Here is a 21,405-nt window from a genome sequence, read left to right on the forward strand (position 1 = left end):
TTCACTGTGAATGTAGAAAATAAGATGTTCACACGTAAAACTGTTTAGTACAAGAACAAATTTCAAACTTTCATAATAAACTATGTTTTAACATAACTTTGCCATCTAGGTCTATTTTTAAAAAATGTGAGAGTGAGAGAGTGTGTGTGTGTGTGTGGGTGGTGGGGGGGGGGGGGGGGGGGGGGAGAGAGATAGGCATTGACAAATTAATTGGGTTGTATTTTCAATGGGTTTTTTTCCCGACCAAGTACTAAAATCAGTTTGCACATTTTGATAAATTCATCAAAAACGCTTTGTACTAAAATAATATGTCGTTGAGAAAGTAAATTTAAAAAGTTCCAAATTATGGGAAAAATATTTATCTGAATCTAATTAAGTATTTTACTTCAATCATTAATTAAATTCTGTTATTTCAGACTGGTAATGAATTAAGTATTCAAAATACATATGTGAGGCTCATAGATCATATGGTCACCTGAAAATTTTATGTTCAATTTGACGAATACATGTACGGTGATAATTATAGAATTATTTTGACTTCTTCCTTGGAAAGTCCAATATCAAGGAGTGTGTATTTAGAGGCAAACACCATAGTGCGGGTATTACTGTCTCATGACAGCATCTAGTTTGTTGATTATAAGCACCGTTACATTTACCTCAAATGTCCTTTGTTGAAAATAACATTCTCCTTTTCATAATGTTTCTTTTTTTAATGAAGATTTAAACCCAAGATTATGATTGTGATCTGTATATTTATAACTTTAATTAACTACACTTTGAAACAACGTCAACGTATAATGTACACCAATAACATTTAAATGTGCCCCTTTTTCCACTTTTACTAGGTAGATGGCTTCCGGATTTAGAGAGTCCCAAGACTATTGGGAAGACCAAGCTGTTTATGAAGCTATGAAAAGTAGGCTATTCGAACACAATTACATGAAAAGAAAGAATTTCATATTAATAGGAATTATTATTTCTCATGGAAATGAATTATTTTCATCATAGATTCGCAAACATATGTCAGGGGGCAAGTAAAAAATTTAAATACATTTTATTGATATACATAACTTGTGAACTTCTTCACATTTTTTAAAGATAGCAATTATGTTTATTCACTTGTATCTATGAAAAGCTTTGACAATACAGGCTGATAAATCTTTTTTATGAACTTCAATTTTTTTTCATTACAATCGTTTTATGCAATGTTATAAGAAGTCAGTACGTAAGAGAGAAAATGTTTATTTTTTCAAGATCATGAATCTCGCTATCATCATGGAAGAGGGCCATGTAATATATTTATATTAGATACATCTTCAAGTCTTGGACAAGAAGGGTTTCAACAAATGAAAGAAACATTTTGCGCTATCATTGATGGTAAAGATGTTTTTTAATTCCATATTGTATGCAATGTTATTTAATCAGTATTGGTGACTTGGAGAAAGCAATCAAGTGCAAAATATGATGTCTTTTTGTATTCTAAAACTTGAGCTTTTGTATACCAGGAATCGACATATATTCATTCTCTGTATTATTTTATTATTGAAGCACCTGCAAATAATACAGTAAAGTCTGTTTTATATGTTTGCTCTAATAAATGCTATACATGGAGAAGTTCTCTTCATAATTTAATTGATTTAAGAAAACTACATGTATCAGTACTTTGTAAAAAATGAATTGATAAGCAGTAATTTGGGGACTATTTTATTTTAAGATACTCAAATTTTCCAGATATCGACGAAAATGTTGCTGTTATTATATGTGGAAGAAGCACCAAATTCCAACGTTATTATTCAAATCACTACTCAGATATAAAACATTGCTTAGGTAACAAAAATAAAAATAATTGTTTAGCAAGATTTCCTGAATCATGCCTATATTATTTTGTTATTATTGTCTCCATACGGAGGCATTTAGCACTATCGAAAACTCCATATTTTGCTTAATATTTTTGAATTAAGATCTATGGATTCTGGATGCAAAATTTAAAAAAAAAAATACTGTAAAATCACATATTTTCGTGGGGTCAAATTTTCGTGGTTTGAGGAAAATCTCTTCTTTGTGGGGTTTGATTTCGTGGATCAAGAATAAATAAGTACTAATTTATGTAACATTTTACATTTCGTGGTGGTCATGAATTCGTGGGTCTCCTCATACCTCGAAAACAACGAAAATTAAACCCCCAAGAAAATTTGTGATTTCACAGTAGTTAAAATTGGAAATACAGAAATTCGCATTAACTCAATCACAATACCCTGAAAGATATTTCAAAATTTCTTCTTTGTTTAGATGACGTTGAATTTGGAGGACTAACTCCACTCATGGCAGCATTAACCTTAGCAAAGGTGTGTTTAGTCAGTGAAGTAGGTAAGTTTTCTTTACCATTTGACCTTGGATAATATTTCAATAAAAATAAATAAATTCTTTATTATTTAATAATACAACTGTAATAATATTTGTAAAACAGTATTACATATAATCTGCAAATACAGTACAAACCGCAGTAAAAGAAACATTTTCATCATTTTTTGTGCCATTACCTTTTGTGTTATACACCTGACAGGCCATACGAAAAGAATGGGAGACTTTCATGTTCATCCAAGAATAATTGTTATTTCGGACGGTAGACCTACTGATTTTACTGTCATTAGTGATGTCGAGGATTCACCTGCTTATGAAACTGAAAAGGTACCATGTTAAATACTCTGCATGTGAAATAATTCCGAACAATTTGAACACAATGTGAAATAATTCCGAACAATTTGAACACACCCACTGAAATGTAATTATTAACTATAGCAGAGCTCGTGTCCTATCTTTAAAAACAATTTAAGTTTTGCGAGTGTGTTCAATTTGCTTAACTCTGCAAACATCACTGGGCACGGACTGAAAATACTGGTGAGTTGGTTTAGCTTCCTCACATTTATATTCTGTATTATCTGGATTATAGTTAATTATTTTTTTTATTTATACACATTAAAACAACAAAATCCTTATTTGAGCTCACCTGAGCCGAAGACTGTAGTGACCTTTTCTGAGCATAATTTTTCGGTTGTTTGTCGTGATCGTTGTCGTCATAAACTTTTCACATCTATTCTTATCAAGAACCAACAAGCCAATTTCAATCAAATTTTCTTCGAAGTATCCTTGTTTTAAGGGAATTTAAGTTTTTTCAAATGAAGGACCACGCTCTCTCCCAAGGGGAGTTAATTTTGAATTAGTAAATAAATGGCTTCTTATAAAAAATCTTCTCTTAAACCACTGGGCCAGGAAAGATGAAACGCATCCCCAGGTAGTGCATATTCACGTTTGTTCAAGTCATCATCCTGGGGGTAAGAATACATAGGAAACATCTTTTAGAATCTTCTTAAGAACTGTAAAGCCATGATTGGTCATAGATTTTTGAAAGCATTCACAGATAGTGTAGTTACCCCAACCTATACATATAGGTGATCAAAGTTTAACATATGATTACTTAGGGAATACATTTAAAAACCTTCTTTTCGAGAATAGCAAAGTTGTTATTGGTAATTTAAATGGAAGCATTCTCTGGTAGTGGAGATTCAAATTGTTCAAAACATGACCCCAAGTTTAACAAATTAGGATGGGATCATAATGGGTGATCAAAGTCTAACTTAGAATTGCATAAGAATAAACCTTTTTAAGATGCTTCAGTCAAAGGCCTTCCGAAATTCGTGGTTTCAACGATTTCCAGATACAATAAGTGTGTTTAATTATTATATTTCCGTGTGAAATTGCTATATAAACATATAATTAACATATAAGAAGTCGTTATATTATACCAAAAAGCTGAGAAAATATTAACTTCAAATTTGTGTCCCTGCATTTCTCAAGTATTTTCATTGATTTACTTTCATAAGTGTATAATATACTACCTATTTTTAGGATAAGCAGCGCGTGCTAGATTTTTCAAGAGGCATTGGACTGGTACATCCAATTTTTTGTATACCGGTGGGAAGTAACCCAGATCTGGTATTTTTTATGCTCTGTAATCGGATGTTTTGTTCATCTAGTTTTTGTCCTGTTCGCCTGGCTGTTTATCTAATTGTTTGCAAAGAAAAAATTAACCTTCTCCCTAGCTTTGTTTTAATTTAACCAATGCCTTGCATATACGAGGGTTGATCCAAAAGTTCGTGGAATTTCTATCTAAAATTTTAATGTGATTCGATGAAATCAAACAACAGGAATATTTATAATATAGAGTCATTATGCAACAATATTGAAAAATTTCATAACTTTCCAATCACAAACAAGGTCACACGAGCTTTCTGAAAATTGATAGTTGTAAAACCCGGGGGTGACTTCGACGTTACGTCGTTAAATATGTCATGTCACGTTATACATGTCAAAGAAGCATCTCACCCTATTGTCCAATTCGAATACGCAATTCTAAAATGCTGCTCTTTTCTCCATTTTTTTCTCAAGAAAAGCCTGGATATCCTTTTGCACCAACTTACTTTCATTTTTCAATCATATTTCAAAATACTAATGTTTCCATATGATGTTCCAATTTCAGTAGCAATGTCATGATCGATACGTCAACCGACAACGTCCATAAACGCTTTTAATTTGTCTAGGGGGTACACACTTAAAACACAGCCTCCAAAAGGCGGTCTCGCCGTAAATCAACGTCCATGAAAGTTCTATTTTTCTTAAATTTCTTATGCCACTGGAAAACCAGTCATTAAATGCATTTTTCCCAGCCTATGTCAATAATATACGCGTTTATGCATTGATAGAGTGATTCTGGGATTTTCACAAAACTGTTTTGACTTGACTGAAATTTGACGTCTTCTAACAACTGAAAGATGAACAATAAATCATCAACTAATAAACTAAATATCTATTTAAGTTAGTAAAACTCTCACACATAGATTTATAAAAGATCAAGCAATTGTAATAATGACATAATTTTGTTTTATATACCACATAGGCATGTTTTATTCTCATTTCACTTATTAAGAATTTAAATAATATGAACACGCTAATGTCTCCCCAGCATTTCCAAACAACCATTTCTATGGCAACTGCCTTAGAGTTACTAACATAAGTATTTAAAAAGTTTTTTATTTAAAATATTCAAAAAGTGTCTATATTCTCATTTGTAATCTTCAACCAATTTCACTAGAAAAAAAGATAAAATTTGAAGAAATTTCACGAACCTTTGGATCAACCCTCGTATATCATACATGTGTATTTCTTGTGACAAGACTTACTTGGGTACCATTTTATTTGACCTCTTTACCTTTAACTTGAAAATTGAACCACTTTGCAAAATTATATTTTTTTTACCTTGACCGTAACATTTGAAGGGTTTGTGCTACATGTATGACTATATATCCCACTTCAAATGTAAATTTCTTTTGCATTGACAAAACCTTTCTTCGCGTGTCAAAAATTTTGAACCTGACAGTATTTTCTCACCATCAAGTTAGTGTGATAAACTTTTGAAAATCTTGAATCTTGGACTTAAAAGGCAAATGATGCAAAGGAATACAAATGCATGCCTGAATTGGTATATATTTTAGGAAAAATTGTGATTGTAAATGATAAGAAAAATAATTTTGTAAAATATTTTAAGGTATCCGACCCATAAAAAGACATAATATTCTAACCTTAAATATCCATCCTGTATTAAATACTCTGAAACTTATCCAAAGCAGTTTAGGGTAGAAAACGATTTACCAGGAGAAAATTTCGAAAATGTGGTTACCCGAGCAGTGATTAATTAATTAAGAATGGGAACCAGATTTTTTTAAATGTTAGGTTCAGTAATGCTTTGGCTTGAACTTTCTTCTTTGGGTTGCTAGTCTCTATAAGAGTTATTGCTCTTGCTAAACTCCCCCTATTCTGACTTTTCAGTCCTTTGAAAATGTTTTGAACATATTCATCAGGTTCTATAAAATAAATACTATGAATATCAAATATACTATGGTTGAAAGATGTAGTTTAATATATGAGAATAGAAAACCGTTTTTAAAAATAATTTTTTCACCAGATAGATTTTTTAAAATGAATTTTATTGATTAAACGCAAAGGAGGATAACTCTTCAAAGACGGAACAAGGTAAATAAAAATTAGGACACGTTTTGCTCTTACATATTGAGACTAAAACATGAACATAATATCTACATATACTGAGAATTCAACAATATATATCTGTTATGCATTCGTATTCATTGAATTGGAAGCTATTATGGATCGGATACCTTAAGAAAATTAACTATGTTTTTCGAAACCCACTTTTCTGCAACCATCATTATAAATCTATACAAATGTACAAAAGTCCTTTCATTGGGAAATTTTGAATGAAAAATGAAAATCTATTATATTAAACTTATTCATTTGAATAAAATATACATGGCTTACATTGTTATATTCGAGAGTTCTGATAAGAGTTTTAATTGTATCATCTGTCTTTAAAATAATTTTTGGTATTAGGGCTTTTATATTTTTCGTGGATAGAACTTCCTTTGGTTACCAACAATTTTGAACATTTGACCTTGAGTTTGGCTAATATCTTAAAAAAAATTATCCTCCGCTATATATATTTTATGGTTGATTTAAGGACTTTTGTATTTTCTCTTATGAGTTTTAATTGAAAAGATATTCCCTTGGGTGCCTTTAATTTTGACCCTTTGATCATAACTTTCAATTTGACATACATTTGAACGTCTTTATTCTTGGGTAATAAGATTTTATATATTATAGGTGTATTCTTTGTGACGAGAGACTTCTTTTAGGAGCTTGAACTTTGATTTTAGGAATCAAAAACTTTCGCCATTAGTTGTCATATGGGGGCATTAGTATTTTACACGATCTTTTTGTTTTCCTTTTTTAATAACATTTTTATTATCTTAATATATTTAACTTGAATCGTATAAGACTTAAATGATATTGATTTCATTTATAAGTTTTTAACCTTTTTAATTGATATTTATAGGTAACATTAGAATTTATTTGTGCTCAGTCCAGGGGAGGAAAGATTGTGTATCCTCAAGAAGCAAGACAGTTTGCAAAATACTCTGAAAATTTGGTACTTTTTGGGAAAAAAAACCCAAATACCTTATTAACTTTTTTGCAGTTAATTACATCCTTTAAAGGTCTTATGGTGTTAATTTATGGACATTTTGTTTATAATTTTTTTTTATGGGTAATGTATTTAGTTTAAAGACTAAACATGTATATTCAAACTGAAGTGTAATACATGTTTACGATACACAAAAAAATAAAGCACTGGATTATCACACTATTTTATTTAGAAAATTGCTTCGCTGCTATCATATACGATGAAAAATGATGGTTTTGACTGCGAAATGATTATGACATTACTGACCTGCAAACTACCAGGAAGACAGTTTACAGAAGATGATAAGGTAAAAAGGAAATTTAAGAAAAACTTAGCATATTTTATAAATAGGACCAAAAAGGGAACAAACTTATTAGTATCCCTTATTCTTCGTTGTACCTCGTTGTACAAAATTTGCATAATTATGAAACTTACTCGACATTTTATTTAGAAAGATATATTTGAAATCTGCTCAAAGAAGTCACTCTATATTTCAATGGAAGAAATAGAAGCAGAACAGGAAGCTGAAATGGATTACATATATCAAGAGGAAGATCCAAATATGCCGCCTTTGGGATCTAGGGTCAAACGTGGACCTGATTGGGTCTGGGATAATCAGGATAATAATGGACCTGGGACTGTGATAGGGCATAATAAGGGTATTTCGCTTACTATACATAAAAGATATTTTAGTTTTGATAATATGGAAACATACTTTCTAAGAGTAAAAGTATTGCATTCAAAATGGGTACTTCAATTGTTCACAGCAATCTGTACTTGGAACTCTCCTTCCAAGACAGATTCACATCCTTTCTGTTTTCATAGATCTTTTTTTAACTGTCACTCTCTTCAAAACTTTACTTCATGCAGTCTTTTTTAAATTTAGTTTCCAAAAATTAATTTGCATTTTCTTTTAGATAAATGTGTATACGTAGAATGGGATACTGGTTCGGTGCATCCTTACATATACAGATCTAAAACACCTTTTAGAAATATATGTAGATATGATGTTATAGTTTGTAGTGAACCTAGAATTACGAAAAAAGGCAATATTGCCACTGGCTGTCTTGTTAAAAGAGGTAAATAAATATTAAGCATGATCAGTGGCTAACAATTAATATACCGGTATTAATCAAAATACTTACAAGTGCATAACTATATATATATATGAATTTTACTCTCGGTCCAGACTGGGAAGGTGGAGACAAGGATGATGGGTTCAGAAGTATTGGATCAGTTTACAGATGTAAAAGAAATGGAATTGTTTATGTGCGTTTTCCAAAATCCTTAATCAGAAGATCGTTATATAATGTTGAACAATATTTCTATATATTAAAACTAGTGATAGAACAAATGCTTCAAATATTTATTGAACTAAAAGTAAATGATCAAAGAATTTATGGTATTTTCAGATGAGCTTAATATGAAAATTACCAAGGATAAATAATCAGTTTACAGATGTAAAAGAAATGGAATTGTTCAATGCAATTGAACAAATCCGTCAAATATTTAATGATCAAAGAATTTATGGCATTTTCTGATACTTGAAAATTCATATCTTCTCAGAAACTGACGAAATTATCATCCGTGTGATTCAAAATCGACAAAATCTTCTAATTGACTTCTTTTTTACAGGTGAGATGGCATGACGGCCAAAAAACTGAAAGCAGATTTGGATATCGTGGGAAATATGAGTTACAGATTTGGTGATTATCAGTTACATTGTCCTAGCTAATACAATGTTGCTTCCAGCATTTAAAACTCTTTTTTAGTTCTTTAGCAATGATACTTTATAATTAGTCAAAATGCCATTAGTAGTGACATGCCTATTGGGGTTTTTGTTGGGTGTTAACATTATGAAGTATGTAATAATAACTTTTTCCTAATCAAATATCTTTGTGATATAAGTTATAGGATAGGCTTTATTGTTTCAAGAATTTGGGGAATAGAGGCAGTAATTACATCACTAAATGTAAGTAATTGTATTACATCTTTGTTCTAATGTAGCGACCCATTTTCCCCGGAAGCTGTTGAGTACCTCCAGGATCAAGCCCGAAAGACAGATTTGAATTCCTCAGCCGAAGATTCCTCAGTAGATATTTCTGAAAGTCCTTCATCTAAGGTCTGATTCTTAAAAGCAACCCTATTATCTAATATTTTTAACTTATTTTCCGCATTATAAGATTCATTGGTTGAAGTTTTAAATTTCTTTTTCTTTCTTCTAGTATCGTGTGCATCTTCAAACAATGCTAACAGAGAGATTTGGAAAAGTTCCAATGCTAGACTTCCTTTATTAACAGTCCCTAAAGGGAAATATTTTAAAAACGAAAAAGCCGAAGGCGATTCAATGGATGTAGAAACGGACAGGATGTCAAAGTCATTGACTTTCTATGCATCAGATCAGTGGCTATGGAAAGATAAACAAGGCCGATGGAACCCATATCCGATAGAAACTAACAGCAAACTTAACAGATGTTATAAGCGAAATCCTAATTCTACTGTTATTGTTACAATCGAAGAAAACACGTAAGTGAAAAGTTAAAAAACACGTTGTACTTAACAAATTACAAAACAAAAGGAATTAAAAAAACACTTGATTGTGACTTTAAAATAAATCGTAGAATATTTCTTAACAAATAGAAATATTGTTTTATTTTAGATACAGAGTAGTCATGACCAAAGGTATACAGATTAACTTGACGACAAGAGAGGAGTCAGAAGTGAAAATTGTTAAAAGCTAGTACATAAATAAAATTACTTTTCATCGTGATAGGTTTGTGTATGTGTTTTTCGTTTGTGGTAGTGTGTTTTCGTGCATGAATAATCTAAAGTGATTGGATGTTAAAGTTTTTATCCACTATTGCAAGAATTTAGAAATTGCTAGCTGCTATTTTCTTCCGTAGGTTCATATATACCAATATTAATGAGCAATAATATTAACCTTCAATGTTTTAATTTTATACCAAGTTCAATTGAAATTGATATATTTATAAAAAAAAAATTATAATTAAGTGATTTCAATTTCTGTTGACTTTGTTAATTCAGGTGAACACGAGGTGATTAACTTGGTTTTTAATATAAAAAAAAATATGTGTAAGGTCTTCTCCTTAAAACTTTTGATTACTCTTACCAACTGATCAGACTATGGCGCCCATGTTTCATTGATAGATGTAGTGATGCTTGCGGTACCCCTTCTACATGTTCTAAGCACCTGATTCTATCTCTGGTTAATCAGGGCCCTATATATTTCGCTTATTCACGATTCGTTTTGGTAAATTAATCATCGTATTCGTAAATTAATCTTCATTCAGTGTTTTTGTCTCTAATTTAATATGATATCAAAATTTTATGCATTTTCTTTTATATGACAACGATGAAATTGTTGAATTAACGAATAAACAAACATAAAGGGAAGGAAAAAGAATGTCAAAAAATAAAATTTTCTAGATTACCTATGTAAATTTAAAAAAAAAAGCGAAACTGTTTACGCTATCATTTTCTAGAAAATTATTCATTTTATCTTTTTGATATATCATTTTGTCATTCTATACTAAACTTCGACCCGAAAATGTATTTCAGGATCGTTGACCTCACATTCGATTACTCTTCGAATCCACTGAACCAGATTGAAAAGGAAATATTGTGCTCACTTCAAAGATTTTACGTAGAAATGTTTTATAACTTTGACCTTACGCCTGCAAATTTGGTCATGGATTATCGTTAACATTTATTATGCAATAAACATATGCTGCATTTGTAAAGTATATTACGGACATGGAGATATTGGCACGTACAGACGAATTGACAGATTGGTCACTATAGGGCTCATATAGGATATAGAGGGATAAGTAGTATCGAGGGATACATATTACAACCATGAACCAAAACATGTGTTTCGAATGTACACCCACCCAATTAACTAGAAATAGATTACTCAACTATATTTGCATATAAATACTTGAATAAATGTTTACTCTCGAGAATTTTTCACTCTTTCGGAGACGCCATCATTTGCCGATGGGGAGCTTCAAATTTTGTACTATACTTGCACTAAGGGCCATTGAGCAGTGAAGGGTCTTTTTCATGCCAGCACCTACTGTAACACAGGACCTCCTCTTATACGGTAATTCAAAATCTTTCAATTTATACTTTGAAGAAGGAATGTAGAGATAACAAACAATGTTCAATCTCAAAGTCCATAAAAAATACAAAATAGGAGCAGAGTAAACACGGACTTCCGAAACATCAGAGGTGGGATCAGGTGCCAGGGAGGAGTGAGCATCCCCTGCTGACCGGCCAGTTACACCCGCCGTGTGCTCCATGTCATGATCAGGAAATGACGGAAAAATTCGTCGTCAATTCAGTGTATTAAAAAAATGGACTAAGAATTGGTATGAAAAACGTCAGTCAGCATTTGACTCAATGATAAATTGTATTTGCTGACAAGGTCATTGTGTCGACCATATAACTTACGAAATGATGACTTTAAACGAGACTGCTGATATTCTTGTTTCATCAACTTGCTTGTCAATAATTCACCTCGTTTTAGAATTTGTTCATACGTAGAGCATGCTCTTGCCTAACGAATCAACTGAGATATTTATACTCCGTATGCAGGTGATGAAGGTAAATTGCTGCATAGGTAAGGGAAGTTGAAAAGTTAAAGTCATCAAATTTATCTATCTAAATGCTGTACCATAGCGATTTTACTATTTTTGAATGTACAGGTATGTATAAAATACCTCTGTATTGATGTTTGTCCTATTATGTTTGTTAATCATACCTTGTGAAGAATTCAGATTTCAATTATATCAATTCCGAAAGTCCTGTCAATTCAAATCGAAATAATGTTAATTTTCATACATGACATTCATTTTTCTTTTTGCTATTATATTTTTATTTCCAAACAACTGTTTTTGATTTCCTTTTTTATAATTAACAAAAATGTTTTCAAATATCATATTGTATCAAATATTATACAGTCTGTTTTAATTATAAATTTAAACAGGAAAACAAAACGAGGAAACGTGATTTGCAACGCAAGAATACAAACCATTCTCTTGGTAAGTTAATTTTGAATTATTCAGATATAGACATGTCGTGTTTTGTGATTTCACCTTCAGCTTGTTCTATCCAATTAATGTACATGTAAAGTGAAAGGTCGAAAACTGCCCATTCTATGAGAGAAAGAACTAATCGAGGATCTTAGAACCGAAATGTGTTCTTTCTCTCACAGAATGGACAGATTAAGGACTTTCTCCTACATAAAACATTATTTCCTTTCTTATGAGAAACGAAGTTTAAAAATGAAAAAGGGGGAAAAGGAGGGGGGTGTATCACTTTTATGAATTGATTTTGTCAAGTTCATTGTTTACAGAATGGACAGTCGAAGGTAAGCTAGGGATGCACAACAATTTTGTGAGTAGCCATGATTGTGTTTAAAGATGTGAAATAACAAAGTTCTCTGTGTAAAGAATAGACAGTTACAGGTGGATTTGGGGGAAGGGGGTCCAGGATTTTTGCATGTTTGCAATGTTTCGAAAACAGTATCTAGTTTTCGTCGGAAAGTCATACATCTGATGAACCAAAAATTGCACTAAATCAGTGATGATTGGACCTGGAAGCAGAAAATAGTAAAAGTAAAAGGCCAATTTTAGCTAAACTTTTATCCAAGTATGAACTTTTCTAACAAAATAGAGATAATTGATTTGGAATCAAATCAGGAATTATTTTATTTGCATTGCCTTCAATTTTTGAGGATATATTTAATTCAGCATTGTTATATTCTTATATTTCTACGGGAAAAGCTTCTAATCAGATTAAAATCGGAAAAAAATATGATACCGTTTTAAAAGTTATCATTTCCTCAAATAACGATTGGCTGCGTAAAATATAAATTATAATCACAAATCACCTATTATTCAATATACATTTGACTTAAAGAATATCAACATAAACTTTGTAACTTATGTTTTTATACTATAAGTAAAATTTAATGTTCTAGAAATGGCGGATCTTACGTTTTGTCGATACAAGATGATAAGCAACTTTTTATATAACATGAAAATCATATACTATCTTAAAAATGTACTTTATTGTGTTCTTCGTAATTTTCATCAGAAAGAACCGAACTTATAATTAATTATAGAGCAGCCTGGTCCTTCGGGCTGCAAAAACATTATCTTCTTACTAGAATATTCCTAATCCATATCTCATATTCCATAATACCATGTTGACATCAATGATTGACTGTTCCTTTTCCCACCTTGGGTAGGTAGATGGCTTTCGGATTCAGAAAAGCACAAGAGTTTTGGGAAGAACAAGCTGGTTTTGAGGCTTCAAAGAGTATGCATTTTTAATAATCGCTTCTATGAACAAATGCTAAAAAGCAAGTTATCTTAAAAGAGAGCATGTAGAAAAACATACATACCATGAAAAGATAAGATTTTAATACCCTCTAACTGCTTAATGGGTATATTTAGAAAGAGGTATGTTTACTTTTATACACACATCAAAAACCATGCACCCTCATATTTATGTAGATCGGTAATATTAAACTTATCTTTTGACTTTGTTTTGCAAACGTTTTTGCGAGAACTTTGGTAAATTAGAGATGCATTCTTAACCTTTTCAAGATCATGAAGTTCGCCATCAATATGGAAGAGGTCCTTGCAGTATATTTATATTAGATACATCTCTAAGTCTTGGAGAGGAAGGTTTTCAACAAATGAAAGAGACATTTAGCACCATTATTGATGGTATAGATATTTTTAACTCCGTATGCTATTATGCTGTATGTATATTATCTCCTAAATTATGGTCGTCAGCTAATTAAAACATTGAAGAGGTGAAAGTTAAGCTCAAAGTTAGGGACGACTTTATCCATTATCGAGACAAAGTAAAACTATTTAAAAAAGAAAAAAACGGGCTTAAACTCCAAGTCAGGTATGGGCACTCCCTATAGGATTAAGATAATCAATTACAATATATATCTATATGCCCCTTTTTATGACTCTTGATATTGTGTATTGTTCGCGTAGACATTTAAAAACAGCAAAATGCTGAAGGGTAAATATGTGTTATAATATTTTTTTAATAATAATAAAATAACCTGCTAATCGTATGCTTGAGCTTCGAATGTCGAAGGTGTTTTGGGGCTTTCGTTCACTAGTATATGATTTGCCTATCAGTTCTACTTAAATGGGAAATGTTTACTTAATAATAATACTAATAATTTTTGTTCTAAAAAAATGAAAAATTAAGAATAATATTTAATTATTGATTGCTTACTGTAATAACTCTGAAAGATTTTTTTAGAATGCACAAACCATCCAGACATCGATGAAAATGTAGCTGTTATATTATGTGGAAAACACACAAGATTTCAACGCTATTATTCAAATCAATACATGGATATAAAACATTGCCTAAGTATCATAATAATTTTTCAACAGGATTTTAAAATAAGTATAGATTATTCTTTAAAAAATCATATTCTCTCCTAATACTCTCAATCCTACTTTTAAAATCTAAAATGGTAAAATGAACATATATATTTAACACTTTATCTCATACAATTGACTATCTAGCCCATACTCGAATTCAATACTTTGAATAATATTTAGCTTCATGTTTAGATGACGTTGAATTTGGAGGACCAACACCACTGACAGCAGCGTTCATCTTAGCCACAGCATGCTTAAGACGTGAAGTAGGTAAGTTGAAATTGTTACTATTAACATTTCTTAGAATAAGTATCATATCATTTAACTATTCACAAAATATTGCGTCCGATATTTTAACAAATGTGTTGTTTCTTTGCAAACCAAGGATTTAGATCGAACAATCTTTGAAAATCATTATTGCGACTATATAAACAAAACGTTGCCTTAATATACAAGTGCTTGTTAATTATGATAATTAATAGCCATTCTCTGTAACCACTTAAACTTCGTTGCCACGCATGGTCACCGATTTTGATGAAACTTCACCCATGCTTAGTACTTGACACCAGAAACAAATATCAAACAAAATTTCGTTGCTACGTGTCTCGGTTGCTATGGCAACAGCCGGAAAAGTTTGAAAAATCGAGATTTTCAGCCACTTTAAATCTTGACTGTGGCTTAATAAAAACTAGAAAAAGCAAACAAACCATTCTCACAAAAATATGACACCTTGATGTCTTTTATACTGTAAAGAAACTGTTTAGAATATATCTCTAAGTAAGTGGTAACCAAGGGTACATTTGGAATACATTTGAAATGCTGAAATATGCTGAAAAACGCTCAGTATTCACTAATGGTAGGTGTTATATGCTCGAACTCAATCAACGACTTAAGAAAAACAATGAAAATGATTGACCTTAAGTATATAAGTATAAGCAATATTATTCTATAAATAACTTCAATGGTTGCCATGGTAACACAGTGTAACCATGCAAAACCAGTAACTAAGATTGGGTTAATGCTACTGTCTTGAGGAAAAACATGAAAATTCAAGACTGGCAAATATGCATCCTTAGGACATTGCAACACCAAAACCATAAGAAAAATTGAGTATAATTGCTACTTTGTAGTGTTACCATGGAAACAAAGTACCAGTGCTTAAAAGTGAATTATTTTCCGCTGCATTAAGAATTAAATTGCCATATAATCAAGAAACAAATTAAAGGACTCAGCTTGAATAGTACTTATCTGTTAGAACTGAAGTTGAATATCATATATTGATAAAATTTGATGAATAAAACAACACTGTTGCTATGGTTACCAAGAAGGGAAAATGTTCGATTTTGAGAACTTTATATCAATATTAAACCCTGTGTGCCAACTTCTTGCATCCACTTAGAGATTGGATGATAGTCAAAATTAAAAGTCAAACTAGCTGTTAATAAATATCAATCATAAAAGTTTTGGGAATCTACATTTAAGGGTACGTATCCAAGGAAACAAAATATTTTTCAGGTTTTTAAGCATATATTTTCTGCTTATTTCCATAGCAACGCTCTATTTAAAGAATCTAATCTGAATTTTTTCAAATGGGAAAATTTGGAGCACACCAACATCTTATGAAATTGGTCATTAGTTATGAGGAAATGAGCTTTTTTTTAAAGATAGGATCAGATTTAAACATACATAGTGTTACTTTGAAGGCTCTCTGTGGTATAAAAACCTTGGCAACCAAAATGAAATATCATATTTTTTTCTTGGTATGTGTTTCAAGGCTCTTTTTCTATTATTTGGTCACATTTCATCCTATAATTGCTTTTTATTTTTACGTGTATAACTTAATAAAATTCAATGAATATTTTTTTTACTTTTGAATACTTTGTTACCATAGTAACGTATGTAATAGTTGATTTACCAAACATGTTTATCATGCATTTGAGACATCTGACCTTCAACTTTTGGAAACAGTCATTGACAATTGTTTGCTTTGCCGAAAATGTTAACTATGGTGCTCTAAACATGTTTAAAAATGCCATTTTTCGAACTTTAAGACATGTTGCCATGGTAACTATAAAACATAGCAACCAATTTTTGCCTGATTTCAGTTTAGGGTATCAATGACATTCATCATAGAGAGTTTGGAGAAATTCTGAGACTATGCGTGCCACAGCTCCTATATAAAATTTCAAATCATTACAGAGAATGGCTCTTAATATCGAAAGGCGTTCTTCCTTTCTGAAATAAAATAAATTGACGGATAATCTAGCATAATGTGCAAAACAAATAAAGAATGATCGACTCAAAAAATGCTTCGCAACACACTGCATCATATTCTCGTTAACTTTTATAATAAAACCTCTTGAACCATTCTTAAATAGGACATACCAAAAGAATAGGAGACTTTCATGTTCATCCAAGAATAATTCTTATTTCGGACGGTAGACCAACTGATTTTAGTGCTACTGGTGACGTTGAAGATTCATCGGCTTATGAAACTGAAGAGGTAGTCCTATAATTTCTAAAACGAGGTGAATTACCAATTGTCAAACAAACTGCTGAGACGAATATCAACAGTCTCATTTTAAGTCATCATATCGTAAGTTCTATGGTTGATACAATGACATTGTCACTAACTACAATTTTTCATTAAGTCATGACTGACTTCTTTATACCAAATTTTAGGCCATAATGTACAAATTAAATTATCGACGGATTTTCCGTTATTTCCCGATCATGCCAAGGAGCACTGTTCGTTATCTCCATATGTACTCGAGATCAGAAGTCCATAAAACAATACAAAATAGGAAGCGTCGTTGTTTATTGTATATCATACTGGTTTTAATAAAGCGTCGATTGTCATTCTGTAAACTTTTTCAGGATAAGACTCAGATGCTTGATTATACGAGAGGTATTGGAAAAGTAAATCCTATCTTTTGCATCCCTGTGGGGAGAAGTCCTGATCTGGTATTTGTCATTCATTTATACTTATGGTTATGAAAGTTTACGTAAGCTTGTATATTTTCATGTTCTGTAAAAACCTTTAAAATTTAATTAGACGTTACATAATATAGAGCAATTAGAGTTAATTTGATCTATATATTCGTAGATAACTCTAGATTTCATGTCTGCTCAATCCAGGGGAGGGAAGATTGTATATCCTAAGGAAGCAAGACAGTTAGCAAAGTATTTTGAAAATATTGTAAGTTAAAAAGCCAAAATAAATTTTGGAAGTTTCTTTAATTGATTTTCTTTTCTGAAACATGTACATGTATATGTATTTATTTGAATCAAATTTTTGTTCTAGAAAACTGCTTCTATGTTATCGTTTACAATGAAAAATGATGGTTTTGACCGCGAAATGATTCTGACATTGCTGGCTTGCAAATTTCCTGAAAGAGAGTTTACAGAAATTGATCAGGTAAAATGGAAATTAAAAAGATTAACCATGCATGTACAAAACTAAATTAAAATATGGATTATTGTTAACTTTCAAATATTTTCATAAGTCCTGATAAATCATGTATTTAGCTCATCTGAGCTCAAAGCAAGTGAGCTTTTCTTTAGCTTTTTTTTAAATTTCAAACTCAAATACAAGTTAATACCCTTAAGGATATTCGATCCTCAGCCAGGAAGGATAACTCCAAAAATTAACATTTAATTTGAAATGCCTCAAAATGAAGCTTGAAAATGAAATTTTTTCATGCAACAATTTTCATTTTATTCATCTTTATTAGATTCAAGGTTTTTTGGAAGTCTTAGAAAAGGTCTTATAAAAGCTGACTTTTGTACTCTTTAAAAGGAAAAAAAAAATAATACAGTTTTAGAGAAATAAGATTTTCTTGAATCCAGCCTTTGATACCAATGTTAATAGCATGATATGAAATTAGAAATGATTTGTCGTGTCTTGCAATGAAAGCAAAAGCCTTTCACACTATGTATTATAGAATACATGACGGAAATAGAAGACAAAAAATACAAAATAAGTATAAAAATCATGACAATTTCTCTGAATGCCTGGATACCTATCGTTTTTTAACCTAAAATACATTTGTTGATAAATTTGCAATTAGAAAATGCATATATTCCAGTTCGCTTTTTCTGCAAAAATATAGGAGATTTGACAATTTTCCCTATGTAATATGATCACTTTTAATCTTTTACTTTAAAGATATACTGTGGATAAATTTATACAACTTTGTGTATTCAGAGATACTTTTATGGGTATTTTGATTACTTAACTGCTAATTCTATAAACCTGAGAATCGGACTACCTTAAAATGTCTTAAATATAATTTTTTAGAAAGATATAGTTAAAATATGTTCAAAGAAGTCACTTTGCAAATCATGGGATGAAATATGTACAGAACTTGATGATGAAATGAATTACATATTCCAAGAAAGAGATCCAGCAATGCTTCCTTTGGGGAGCAGAGTCAAGCGTGGACGTGATTGGGAATGTAATAATCAGGATAACAATGGGCCAGGAACGGTTATTGGACACTCAGAAAAAAGTAAATCTCAATAAAAATTTAATGAAATTACTCAATGGTAGTTTCATTTAAGATGTTTAAACGACTTGACAATTCAAAATACTGTAAAATAATGTAGTAAATCATCGGGTTAAATAAAATTTCCTTCTTTTTTATTATAAGGTTCCTCCACTCTGAAAATATCAAAACATATCTCTTCTAAGAGATGTCTGATGTTCTCTTTTAGTTGGCTGGTTAAATGTAGAATGGGACACTGGCTCGAGATATCCATACAGATACGGACCTATAATAGATAAATATGATGTAAATTTATGTAACGAACCTAGAATTTTATACAAAGAAACTATTGCTGTTGGTTCTCTCGTCAAAAAAGGTAACAATGATAAAACAATCAGTTTCTAAAAAGCATAAAATTTGATGCACAATGTCTTCTATATACGAGCTAGGAAGGCTAACGCTGCACCAGCAGTAGTGCCAGAACTTGTCTGGACTAGATTAGCTAGCTCAACTAGGTAAGGCATTGCTCAGTCTTAAGATGGGTGATTGCTTAGAAATAATTATAAGAATGTGAATTTTAACCAGGCCCAGACTGGGATTGGAGATACCAGGAAAAGAGTAACCTGAGTATAGGATCAGTTTACAGACGTAAACACAATGGAATCGTGCTTGTGAGTTCGTAAGATTGTTAATATTTCACTCTCTTCCGTCGGTTTTTTTAAATAACATTTTGAATTTATTCAAATTATAATTATGGTCAAATTTTTGCAAAATTAAAATTCATATTTATTATACTGAACATGTATGTCGAATTTTCAAAAAACACAGGTTTACTTAACATTTTTCTGTCAAAGTCGGATCCATCCATTTCACATTACAAATGAAAGAAGTCTGACAAAGTAATTTCAAATCTTACTCACACAAATAACGATTTTGTCTTCTTACAGGTACGATGGCAAAACGGCCAAACAACAGAAAACAGATTTGGATATCGTGGGAAATATGATCTACAGGTTTGGTAAATATCCGTTTCCAATACATTGCATATTATTCTGTCATGTCCAGTTGTATTCAGCGATAAAGGCCCATTGTATCAATTGACATCACTACTTTTTACTAACAGCTTCAAAAGCTATACTCCTTATTTTATTTTAATTATTATATATCTCAAAGTGATTTATTACGCTAAAACTTTTCCAACTCAGGATTTACAAATAATTTGATTTATCCTTTATAAGTTATGTTCTATAAATGTATAAAATCATAATTGGTGAGTACCATTATTTAAACAGCGATCCTTTCTCACCGGAAGCTGTTGAGTATCTCCAAGAACAAATCAGAAAGGCAGAACTTAATGAGTCATCTGTGAAACTTTCTGAAAGTTCTCCGTCAAATGGTACGCTTCTCAAGAATTCTTATCTTATATACATGTACTTTTATTTAAATTAAACAGACATATAATTCTTTTAAAAATATATGACTGAGACTTCTTTTTGTTTCACATAGAAGCGTGTGCATCTGAAAACGATATTGATATTAAATCCAGCAAGATTTGCAAAAATGCCAGTGCTGGACTTTCTCTCTTGACATTGCCTAAAGGGAAATATTTCAAAAACGAAAAAGTTGACGACAAATCAACTGATGTAGAACCTGATGGAAGTTTAGATTCATTATCTTTTTCTGCATTAGATCAGTGGCATTGGAAAGATAAACAAGGCCAGTGGAACGTGTATCCAAGAAAAATAAATGATAAAATTAACAGATGTTATAAACGAAATCCTAATTCTACTGTTATTGTTACAATCGAAGAAAACACGTAAGTGAAAAGTTTGTTGTAAAACACGAATAAAAAATGATTGCTATTCTAAATATAAATCTTTCTAAACAAATAGAATAATGTTTTATTTTAGATACAGAGTAGTCATGGCCAAAGGTATACAGATAAACTTGACGACAAGAGAGGAATCAGAAGTCAAAATTGTTAAAAACTAGTACATAAATAAAATTACATCGTGATTGGTTTGTGTGTTTGTCGTTTGTGTGGGTATGTTCACAAGCGTGTAGAATTTAAAGTGATTTGATTATAAGTTTTATTAACTAATGCAAGAATTAAGAAAATAAAAGATGGTCATCCATAGTTTTATTTATATAACAAATATATTGCTGAGTAATAATTTTTACCATCAATGTATTAGGATTTATACCCGATTCAATTGAAATAATATCAATGTATGAATTCGTCTAGCAAATCTAATAGTTAAAATTAATATAGATATTGATATGTATTGGAAATAGATGAAAAAAATATTTAAATTTACCTGCATATTCAATTTTTTTTCAAAGAGAAGGTTAATTTCCAAATTCTTAATTAGAAAATATATCC

At 31.0% G+C, this 21,405-nt stretch overlaps 2 protein-coding genes across 2 annotated transcripts; both read left to right on the forward strand.

Annotated features, from left to right (window-relative positions):
* The first annotated feature begins 849 nt into the window (after positions 1-849).
* LOC134242974 (uncharacterized) lies at positions 850-9,218 on the forward strand. The gene is made up of 12 exons (XM_062725187.1): positions 850-916; positions 1,255-1,377; positions 1,732-1,827; positions 2,290-2,367; positions 2,564-2,688; positions 3,907-3,993; positions 6,965-7,057; positions 7,284-7,397; positions 7,542-7,749; positions 8,008-8,173; positions 8,278-8,391; positions 9,098-9,218. The coding sequence occupies exons 1-12, from the start codon at positions 850-852 to the stop codon at positions 9,216-9,218; spliced, it is 1,392 nt and encodes a 463-aa protein (XP_062581171.1).
* Positions 9,219-13,328: 4,110 nt separating this feature from the next.
* On the forward strand, positions 13,329-21,049 carry LOC134242976 (uncharacterized). Its single transcript, XM_062725188.1, has 13 exons — positions 13,329-13,435; positions 13,726-13,848; positions 14,408-14,521; positions 14,728-14,805; positions 16,914-17,038; positions 17,413-17,443; positions 18,840-19,046; positions 19,252-19,398; positions 19,608-19,693; positions 19,970-20,040; positions 20,315-20,418; positions 20,529-20,838; positions 20,933-21,049. Exons 1-13 carry the CDS (start codon positions 13,369-13,371, stop codon positions 21,012-21,014), a joined length of 1,545 nt encoding a protein of 514 aa, XP_062581172.1. The 5' UTR covers positions 13,329-13,368; the 3' UTR covers positions 21,015-21,049.
* The last annotated feature ends 356 nt before the right edge of the window (positions 21,050-21,405 follow it).

This window comes from Saccostrea cucullata, unplaced genomic scaffold, assembly GCF_032062105.1.
Source record: "Saccostrea cucullata isolate Sc308-1 unplaced genomic scaffold, CSIRO_AGI_Scuc_v1 ctg4622, whole genome shotgun sequence".
Lineage (NCBI taxonomy): Eukaryota > Metazoa > Mollusca > Bivalvia > Ostreida > Ostreidae > Saccostrea > Saccostrea cuccullata.